General features: G+C 41.1%; 1 protein-coding gene across 1 annotated transcript; it reads right to left on the bottom strand.

The window, feature by feature from the left end:
- Positions 1–2,695: 2,695 nt before the first annotated feature.
- On the bottom strand, positions 2,696–11,282 carry hyal1 (hyaluronidase 1). Its single transcript, XM_084928801.1, has 4 exons — positions 10,352–11,282; positions 9,096–10,006; positions 8,917–9,006; positions 2,696–5,617 (listed from the first exon to the last, which is right to left on the bottom strand). Exons 1-4 carry the CDS (start codon positions 10,410–10,412, stop codon positions 5,291–5,293), a joined length of 1,389 nt encoding a protein of 462 aa, XP_084784927.1. The 5' UTR covers positions 10,413–11,282; the 3' UTR covers positions 2,696–5,290.
- Positions 11,283–11,342: the final 60 nt, after the last annotated feature.

The following is an 11,342-nucleotide window of genomic DNA, read 5'->3' as shown; positions in this document are numbered from 1 at the left end:
GGCATATTGTGAGCGTTTGATTGGCCCCTGCCGGAGGAAATACTTTGTATTAGCGATTGATTGGGCAGTGTAATTTTCCACCTGAGTGGCCCCCGGACACACACAGTTATTGTGTGACTTTGGCAGGAACCACCTTTGTATAGTAAGTGTGTGAATGTGAGTTTCCTCTTGCTTTTGAATGATATTCTCTGAGCTCTGATGGGGTCTTGCAGGGCAGGGACTGAGGTTGAGCACAGTGTTGCCCGTCGCACGACAAGTCACGTGGCAGTCTGTCAGGTCACCTCTCATCAGGAGGTGTACAGCACAGAAAGCAAATCTTCAACGGCAATAACGCAGAAACACATTTCATATCACATTGGTGTGTTTTATGTGCAAATGTGCACATAAAACACATCAAGTTGCTGTACATCCTTGTATTATCTTTACACTAGTTCACGTGCAAATGCATCAATCATCGCTACTGCGTGACGTGGCCTGGTTGTGAGTCCGCCAGTGGATGAGCAAGCTCGGAGTGGAAAGATATCAAAACTGCATCTCCTTCCAGATAGGACGCGGTGACCTCCCAGGCGTGCTGCTTTTTCAGCCTTTCATTTTATGTCTCCGATTCACTGCTCTGATTACATTTAGTTACAAAGAGTTGTTATAAAAGGTGATTCAAAGACAGCTCTCCATCAGGTTTTACAGCCTGCTCGCTCATTATGAGCGCCTTTTACTTTGAAATAGAGCCGTGCATTACCGGTTCACATGAGAGGTGCTGTTTGCCTAAAGGATATAAAAGTTCATGTGCTGCTTGTCAACACTTGATTTTTATAAAATCTCTGACATAAAAAGCAGCTCTGTTGACAAGATCACAAATTAATGTATTACAAATCTTTAAAAAAAACAATTTTAAAAAACTGCTCAGAGTCCAAAAAGTCACTGCATATTTGGTAACAAGTCTTTCAAATGAAACAAACTAGCATTTATATATTTAAATAGGGTAAATTTATAATAATGCCAGCAAAAATTTTAAAAAAGCTTTTATTCTGTAGCCAAGTTTAGACTGGAAAGCCATTTGCTTAGTGGTAGGAAAAATGAAATGCTCATATTTCTGCAGAAAAACAAAGTCATGGCTATGATTACTTCTTAGTTATAATTAGGGTTCAAAGAAATCAGTGCTACTTGTTCTCTGTTGACCCTTCCATCAAACCCAAACTCCTCCCTCCGCTCTCTAACATAGCACTTTTCCCCCCCTATACACAGCACCAGAATCCGTGTTTCCCCCGACTTCAGCTGTTTGTTAAGCACGCAGATTTATCACGCACACATTAATGTGGCGTCATTCTTCTCTTCACATTCTCACGGTGACTATTCAGCATTTAACAGCCCGATGAGTGCACGGTGCCGAGGCCGGGGTGGCATATACACACATAAATCATGTAAACAAGTGCGCATCAGATCTTTAAGAAACCTGATCAGAGAGTCGACTCCTCTGAAGGACACAGAGACCGAGCGTGACAAAACAGTTATTAAACCGAGCGCAAGCGAGACGATCTCTAGACCGAGCAGCAGGGGAAGAGGAGACGTGACCATGAAAGGGTGACAGAGCGAGACGCCAAAATGAAGAAATGCAGAGATGAGAGGATAGAGAAATAGAGGGCCTGAGAGACCTGATGGAGGGTGCAGGAAAAGGAAACGACCGCTTGAAGCAGATAAAGTGATCAGAACGGCCTCCGTGAATGTACAGATACTTAAAAGGTCTTTGTTTTGTTTTGTTTTTTTTAAAGAAGGTTTTGAAAAGGCTGTTTATAAAGTGAAGGACTTATGACCTGTATAATGTTAGCAAAGAAGGGTTTTGGGGATCAAAACCAGCATGACTGGTTTAATCAGAAAAATGGAGGGATGGTAACACTGTAAAAGTCTGCCTAAAATTCAAGACTTTATTTTGAATCAGATTTTTCTTTCTTATACTTAAATGACTTTGATACAATGACCTTTAATTTTAAGACCAGACTTCAAACTTGCATTTAGGTTTATTCGTGTAATCATTAGGAGGTTTCTTCCTGTTAAAAGGGAGTTTTTCCTTCCCACTGTCACCACGTGCTTGCTTACAGGGAGGTTGTCTGATTGTTGGGGTTTTCTCTCTATCAATGCAGGGTCTCTTCCTTCCAATACAAAGTGCCTTGAAGTGATTGTTGTTTGCGCTACATAAATTTTATAAAAATAAAACTGAACTGAATTTTGAAAAGAACAACATCACAACATTATCAGGCTGTAATTTCTTCCTTGCTTTTGGACAGATGGAGCAATTTTTATGTTTTGAGGAAAAATACTAACACTAAACAGAAAAACTGTCAGTTATTATAGACTGTCATTATAAGGTAACTACAGGTAAACACAGCGTTTAAGGAGATAGATTCAATTTTGTCCTTGGTCGCTGAAAACCAGTCGAGGCAGCTGTCTTCTTTAGAAAACAACTGCAAAATGACCTATAAAGGCCAAAATGATGTTCAAAAAGCACAGACTCACCAGCGCCTTCAAAATAAGCACCCATCTTCTCCTCATTTCCTCACAATCCAGCCAGTTATGATAAAGCCGGAAATGGGAAACAGTGGGGCCTTGTAGGAGTCTATTCTTCTGGTATACTGAGCCTCGGGGGACAGAGGAGGGAAATTACCATTAGTGACACCAGTTTGCGGCAGCCGTTTCTATCAGATAAGGCAGAATTGTACATGCCACTCTTAAATCAATCAAGGTCACCTCTTTGCTCCCTTTGCTTCTGTGTTACAGCGGGTTCAGTTCATAGTGGGCACCCCAGCTGTTGCACAGCACGGATGTAAACTTATCAGAACCTGACATACACAGCCAAACCGGGCTTTACCTCTGCTTTTATTTGACTTTTTCAGTTATTACTAGCACTCAGAGCTTTGACCTTGATGTCTGATGCCCTTTTGCTGTTAGTAAGTTGTCCAGCAACACCACCTGCTGGTATAAAAGTATAAATGTATAAATTTTACATAGAAAAGTTTATAGAAAGCATAAATGTTAACTACAAAACAAAGAGCCCTGATGTACTTTCTAACATTATTAATGTTGATGTGTTCTATACTCGTCACAAAATAAGTTTTATATTGTGAAATAGATTTTCAGTTTTTCTGCACATTATTTTAACCTTTTGGAAGAACCAAACATATTCTGTGAGTAGTTCTTGGTTCCAGTTGATTGATTTTAATCAGCAGCTGGGGTCACAATTACTTCACTTTACGAGTGCACCGTCTCTGATCTCATATTCTTGGTAGAAAACTGCGATGAGCTGCTTCAACTTGTATTTTATTGCATTCTTGCAGCCGCACCCCTGCCCTGCAGCTGTCTGAGTAGGACTCTAGTGTTCCTTCTTTTGACTATTTAGGCGAGCAGGTCCATGGTCTGGTATCATGCACTATCAACATGTAGTAGTTCCACCAACATTGAGAATGCTGGTGAGATCAGGTTTAACGTGCAGAAATGATATTTCAAGAGACGCTAATGTAAAGTATCAAATATATATGACTTTATTATGGAAATAAACTATCAAGGAAAAGAGAGATGGTGCTACAGCAGCCATGATCATCCAGTTCTGACGTTTAAAATCCAGGAGAACACCCGCAGGTTTCATGCATTAATTGGTCCTTGCACAAATGTTTAAAGAGATTATAATAGTGTTCTCTGAGCACTAATTTGTAACCGTTTTTACCCCCAAAGAACTCTTAATAATGTATTTAAATATTTCAACTTTAAATCGTTGCTCAGTCTTGACAGTAGGTTGTATGTGCTTCTTTGTTTCATGTGAATACAGGACGGAGTTGCAATCAAACCTTTTCCCTAAATGAAATCAGAATGTCTCTGAGTATACAAATACTGCATTGTTCAGCTGCTGGACACCAGAGCTCCTTCACTGATAAGCTGAGATTTTTTTTTACCCCTAGTAACACGCCTTAAAATACCATTAAAGAACAGAAAGCGAGCACTGAATTCAGACTCTGTGCCCAACCTTATTATGGACAAAGTAAGAAAAGTTCAAAGTAATAAAACAAAATACTGCAGTAGAGGAAACCCTCTGTAAAAACTGTAGTTGCATAAAAGTTTAAAGCTGATTTCTGTCACTCAAATAATAATATACAATATACAAACACACTATACAATATACAGCGGACATTTTATTAGGTACATCTGTCTAACAGCTTATTGATGCATGGGATAATGCCTCGTTAGGAATGCAGATACGGTCGAGACGACCTGCTGCTCAAACTGAGCATCGGAATGTGGAAGAAAGGTGATTTTATGTGACTTCGAACATGGCATGGTTGTTGGTGCCAGATAGGTTAGCCTGAGCATTTCAGAAACTGCTGATCTTCTGGGATTTTCCCACACAATTATCTCTAAGGTTTGCAAGGAATGATCTGAAAAAGAGGAAATATCCCGTGAGCAGCAGTTACTCTGGGGGAAAATTTCCTGTTGATACTGGAGGTCAGAGGTCAACTCATTACCACAAGGTATGCAGAAGAACATCTCTGAACACATGACGCATCAAATCTTGAAGAAGAAGCAGCAGCAGAAGCCCACACCGGGTGCTCCTCCTCTCAGCTAAGAATAGGAAACTAAGGGTACCATTCGAATAAGGTCACCAAAGTTGGACAATAGAAGATTATAAAAGTTTTGCCTGGTCTGCCAAGGCTCAGTTTCTGCTGTGAAACTGGGATGGTACAGTCAGAATTTAGTGTAAACAACATGTAAACATGGATCCATCCTGCCTTGTATGAACGGCTCATGCTGGTGGTGATGATATAGAGGTGTGAGGGATTTTCTCTTAGCACATTTTGGGCACCGTAGCCTACCTGAGTATTGTTGCTGAACATAGCTATCCCTTTATGACAACAGTGTATTCATATTCTGATAGATGCTTTCATATCCCAAAGCTCAAATCGTCTCAAATTAGTTTTTTGAACTTGACAGTGCACTCAAACGGCCTCCACAGTCACCAGATCTCAATCCAAAAGAGCACCATTAGGATGTGGTGATATCAGAGGCTTGCACCATGAATGTGCAGCTGACAAATCGGCAGCAACGGCGTGATGTTATCATGTCAGTGTGGACCAAAATGTCTGAGGAATGTTTCCTGCACTTTGTTGAATCTATGCCACAAAGAATTAGGGCAGAAGAGAGTCCAGCCAGGTACTAACTAGGTGTACCTAATAAAGTGTCTTAGTGTATCTTGATACATTCACTGCTAAGAATCCATTAATTAGCTACTAGTTTCAAAAGTGCCTAAGTCTTATAGCTGAACAGGGTCAGAGCAGCTCTGACCCCTCCACCCAGCGTAACACCTGCACTGAAACTCAGACTCCATTAGCTTTACATGACGTGGCTGCAAATGTCCTAAAACTCTGTATTTCCTCCATCCATTTGGTTTCCTCTTGGACACCACCTTCCACGAGGCAGGGTCAAGGTGGAGGTAGGCCTTCGACTGTGGATTCTTCCTCTGACACCGTCCATGAGAGGAACACATGGTCTGACTGCAAAGCGTAGCCGCTGATGTCACGTTTACCAGGTAAGGACCCAGAGTGTTATCGATGTAGGACTTGACGGCAGCACAGGTAGCCTGAAAGCAGGAAAGAAACAGGATATGATAAACCAGGGATGTGCAGAAGAATGCCCAATAAAAGCTTTAATGCAACTTTACATAACAGAATCTTTAAGCTATATGCATGCTCAGGTAACAGCATGAATATGTTATTTAGTGTAAAGCTATTACAAAATGAACAAAGACGTATTTCAGAGCAGGTAACATGTCCTGTTTTACTCAGCATGAAAAAAATACATTAAGACTGTTAAAGATATTATCAGTGGCCAAAGCAAAAGGTGTTGAGAAAAGCGCCACTCTAGCATCATCATCAATAGACTGTTAAAAACACAATGTGCCACCTTGTTTTTTACCCGGTGATGCTCATGAACACATAAACAAGCGCTCTGGCTTCTTTTGACTCAGTCCCATATACAAAAGACCTGTTGTTTAAACCACTTTAATCTGCAGCTGAAAAAAAATCTCCAGTAAATGCTTCATTTGCTCCCATCTGAGTAATGTTTGCCAAATATCCGTGTCCAGCTGTGCAGAGAGCTCATTTTATAAAATGAAACCACATATTTGTCACGTTAAAAAAGAAAGTACGCCCTCTGACATTTCTGAGGTTTCTAAATATCAGGATAGGATAAAAGCATTATCTAGACATGTATCTAGACATTAGCAGGTCTTAAAATCACGTAACTACAACCTTGGATGAAAAACAACATGTGACATATTGCACCATGTTGTTTATTTAACAAAAACTAAAGCGAAATGCAGAAGACACGTGTGAAAAGCTAAGTGCACCCCACGATTCAGCTGCTTGGAGAACCACTTTTAACAGCAGTAGCTTGAAGTAATAGCATTCTGTATGACTTTAGCAGCCTCTCACATGGTTCTGGAGGAATTTTGGCCCACTCTTCTTTACAATGTTGCTTCAGTTCAATGTGGTTTGCGGGCACTTGTTTACAGCTCTCTTAATTCTCATTGCAACACCTTCATTCTCTTCTTTTTCAGCCACTCTGTAGGAGATTGCTGCCTTGCTGGGAATCATTGCCCTGTTGCATGACCCAGTTTCAACTAAGTTTTAGACGCTAGAATATTTTGGTGTGAAGAGGAGTTCGTGATCGACTCAGTGACTGCAAGGTGTCGAATCACCCCTCTGCCACTGTGCCTGACAGCTGGTGTGAGGTATTTGTGCTGATATGCAGTGTGTGGTTTTAGCAATCCGTCAAGGATGTTGTTCCAGAACATGCCGAAACAGCTTTGTTTGTATGACTTTAGCAGTCTCTCACATGGTTCTGGAGGAATTTTGGCCCACTCTTCTTTACAATGTTGCTTTAGTTCAACGTGGTTTGCGGGAACAATGCCGAAACATTCTTTCAGAGAGAGAACAGGTACTCCTAGCAACCCTTTCAAACAACAATACTTGTTCAGTCTTTTTCTAATTGCACAGTCATGAACTTGAACATTTAATAAGCTGATCGAAGCCCGTGAAGTCTGAAATGAAGCTCAGGTTTTTTTATTGCGATTTCTCTCATCAGCATTGCACAGTCTGACCTCTGGGTCTTGCTCCAGACCATTAAATTGGTAAAACTTCTGCTTTCACACAGGTGCTCACGCTTGCTGATGATCAGTGTTGGGGAGTAACGGAATACATGTACTGCCGTTACGTATTTTAAATACAAAATATGAGTAACTGTATTCCGTTACAGTTACAAGGGTGGTATTCAGAATACAGTTACTTTGTTGAAATAAATGGATTACACGGCGGTCTTTTCCTGTTTCATATATTAGGCTATGCTCTCTCTATTTTTGGTAATTCCACACCGGAGGAAACCTAAACAACACGCGTAGCCTATTAAGAGGCTCTTATGCCTGTGTGTCAATCTGGCGGCCCATGTCACCTCTATTTGTGGCCCACATAATGACGTGAAGAATTATCTTACAAAAATTATTCACAAAAATGATTTAATATGAAGGCAATAGCAGAGTGTTACAGGCATAGCCCTAAAGAATGTAGCCTCATGGGCAGTGTAGTCCGTGCTGCAGGGAGAATGGACTGGCATACCCGTTATGTATCTGTGAGCGCGAGGAGGGAGAAAAAGGATAGTCGAAAAGTACGAGTTGTCACTGAGCAGAAACGGGAGCTGGAAGCATGTAAATATAATAATAACCACTGCAGCCAAGAAGAGTGCCTGACGAGCCCAGTTGTAAATAAGATATTAAGACTCGATTGTACACCGTGTTCGTGTTTTCCTCCGAAACAATAAGTTCCGTTGGAGCAGCCTTTCAACGCCTCTCTCTGTCTCTCGCTAGCAAAGTTGACCCAGACAACAAAGTAAAGCGAGTTTTCGTCTATGAGCCCAAAACTTAACGTATTAGCCAGAGGTCCCTTTACTACGGTTCAGAGACGCGGACCTGTTTTATATACACGTGGAATAGTTTTCTATACGAGATCGCTGCAAAAAGTGCAGCCTTACCCTAATGTCCACCCTACTGTTACTCATTTTATATTAAGATTTAAAAATCTAGTTGGTATTGGTATGGTGAGTAGCCTTCAGTAATAGTAATAAATCACACAGCAATACATTCATGTAGTTGTAAAAAAAAAAAAAAAGCATGATAATATATCAAGTAATCCAAAGTATTCAGAATATGTTACATTGAGTAACGTAACGGAATACGTTACAAAATACATTTTGGGGCATGTAATCTGTAATCTGTAGTGGAATACATTTTAAAAGTAACCTTCCCAACACTGCTGATGATCAGCTAATCAAGTGTAAGTTTATTCTCCATCTCAATTTCTTAGGTAGCAGTATTTTGTATTTTTCCACACACTGCTTCTGCATTTTGGATTCGTTTTTTAAATAAATAATGACCTGGTGCAATATATCATATCTTGTTTTCCATCTGAGGTTGTATTCACTTAACTTTAAGACCTGCTAAGAGCGGGATGATTTGAGTATGTCCTGAAACTTAAATCCTTATGGTTGAAAAAGGGTGTACTGTCTTTTTTACCAGTACTGTGTGTGTTCAGCAGGATTGAGAGGCCTTGTTGCGGAGAGGTAACAAATGAAATATACAGTGGAGTGATTCCAAACAGACCTTAAAACTAAAGAGCTTGAATATGAAATAAGGAAGTTTTAAAGTAAGTTTTTTCTTTTTCATTTCAGTAATTTTTGTGCAATACAGTTTCCTGTGTGTAACTTTCAACATTTTTTAAAAGCGTAACTTATAAAACAAAGACCCTTATAGGCATCAGTGAGAAATGTAACATCCTCACTTTCACTATTACAGCCAATTACATCAAATGGACAAGTCAGTTATTGTACCTGAGTTTTGGAAAGAGCGTGGTCACCCCAAAGAACTACACCAGCAGAGCCTAAAGCGGCACTCTCTCCGATAGTGTAGACCAGGTGCTCCTGTTAGACAGAAACAGAGAGGTGAGCAAAACATGCAGCCCCAGTCACGACAGACACAGAATGTTTGAGTTGAAACGCCTGATTCTTGCCTGAGAGAGAAATTCCAGCGTGTATGTGTAGACGATGCGAGCATAGGCGTACACGGGCGGTGCAAACGGAGTCACCTGATCCGCTACTCTCATTGCCTCCAAGATGCGGTGGTGGCAGTAGAGGAGCACTTCTCTGCTGAGACTTTGCATCTGGACGCTGAGATAGATGTCGGGATACAGAGCAGAGGAGGTGCTCCACAGCCATAGAAGCCTGTTATTTCTCTTTAACTCCACAGCTGGACACTCCCCTGTGTAGCCTGTGCTTTTGTTGCTGTAGTAGTTGTAGCAGTTTGGAAAACCATAATAGCCCCACAAACCATCTGGTCTTGCCGCCTGCCCCAGTTTCAGAGTTTCCTCCATGAAATTCCTCGCAGCTTTGCTAAACTCCATGCGTGCTGCGTCATCTACTTGTTTGGGGCTCCAGTCTGGATGCTTAGACCTCACTAGTGCTTTTGACCCGTCCTGGTATATCTTCTTAGTGTCCCAGTTTCTCTCCCATTCAGGTCTCCAACTTTCCCAATCCACCACACCCAGGCCTGGGAAACCCCTGTCAGGGATATAGGTGTTTACATTCTCCCTGGCAACTTTGAGATGTTTGTCAAGGGTGCTGTTTTGTGGAACCCCGCCATTAATAGCCTCTCCCTGGGGGGAATACCTTGGATACAGACCAAGCTTATCATCATAAAAGATGGTTATGTTCTGACCCATAAAGGTTTGATTCTGGTTGTGGACAATGTTAAACATCCCCAGGTCAAGGTTAACGCCATACTGAGAGAGGCATTTGGCAGTTGGGGCGTTCCACACAGTCAGGAAAGGCACTTTGGAAAAAGGTGAATTTGGATAGTGCAGCCCTGAGACGAGGCTGATCAGAATTAAGTGCAGCAGCACCGCGGGCTTCAAGGACCTCATCCCTGGCAGGAAGGAAACAGTGTTTATTGTGTTACCCAGCAGTATTATGAAATTTTAAGAGCATATTGCAAAATGTTGCTATTTGTTTAAACAAAGCTTTTTCAGTTGTAAGGTAAATCAAATCAATAAGAGTTTTAAGAGTTTCTACTGTTTACGAGCCAGGAATTTTAAATGTGTCTATTTACTACTTGTTTCTTTAATACTTTTCAAACACCTTTAACACGCCAAAATCTTTCTGATCATTACAGATGTTGTGTAATGCAGTAAACTTGGCTAGAAATAACAGGCTCTAGTGTCAAAATAATGTGTGAAATTAACTAACATTAAGCTTGCAAACACTGACTTACCGACTTTATAAGCAGAGAAGGATTGAAGCTTGTGGCCTTGTGAAATACCCACAAGTCTCATGATCTGAAACACATATTCAGGAAAAATGGGAAGTAACAAACGCTGAACCAATTAGAAGTGTCCACAGGACCTCCAACAACCAATAACAAGAGACATGCAAATCATTCTATGGAGAACACAGATTTAAAGTCACAGGCAAGTTAGCACTTCCTCCCATCACACTGTACAGCTTGAAAACAGTTTTCAGATTGTTTGAATTTAAAAAAATGTAAATATAACAATCAACAGTTTATTGGGGGACTTAAGAAAGCTTGACGTTTTCTGAAAAACCACCAAGCGAAGCCATAATGAACTCTTCCACCTTGCAATTTAAATGCGTGCTTTGCTCAACTCTTAAAAGCATATAAAAATAACCAGTGGTTAACGAAAACCTACAATTACATGGGGAAGGGGGTATGAGGGTGCTGCTGGCAAAATGAGTCAATCCCTGAGAACTAGCTGGCTCGGACTCCCCTGGCCACAGAGGCTTCCCGCAGAGGCTTCACTCTCAACTGCTGACAACAAAATCATGCCTGTATTACTCCCAAAACCATATCTCAGCTATATTATCTCCCTATGTAGTTACAAAAAAAAAGCGTCACACTTACTTTACTAAAAATACACACAAAGCACGATAAAGCAGTTTATTTATCCAAAACTGGCTGGCACAGCGGTTAGCACCATGGCCTCACAACAGGAAGGTTCTGGGTTTGAACTTGCACGTTAGCTGGAGCTTTCCAATTTCCTCCCACAGTCCAAACATATTCATCTTAGGCTGATTGGAGATGCTATATTTGTCTGAGCCTGAATGGCTTTTCCGCACAAACTTTCCCACGAAACCGCCTGCGCAAAACCTGAACCACTAATACACCTGAGTTCTCCCTCCTGTGTCAGTTGTGACCATGGCCCCTCGTCCAGTGTCGCTTAGGCAGCCTTAAATTAAAACACAAC

The sequence above is a fragment of the Perissodus microlepis genome, chromosome 5 (assembly GCF_051167445.1).
Source record: "Perissodus microlepis isolate ML-2025 ecotype Zambia chromosome 5, ASM5116744v1, whole genome shotgun sequence".
NCBI lineage: Eukaryota > Metazoa > Chordata > Actinopteri > Cichliformes > Cichlidae > Perissodus > Perissodus microlepis.
Note: the sequence above shows the minus strand (reverse complement) of the source record. Positions and strands in the feature narration are given on the sequence as shown.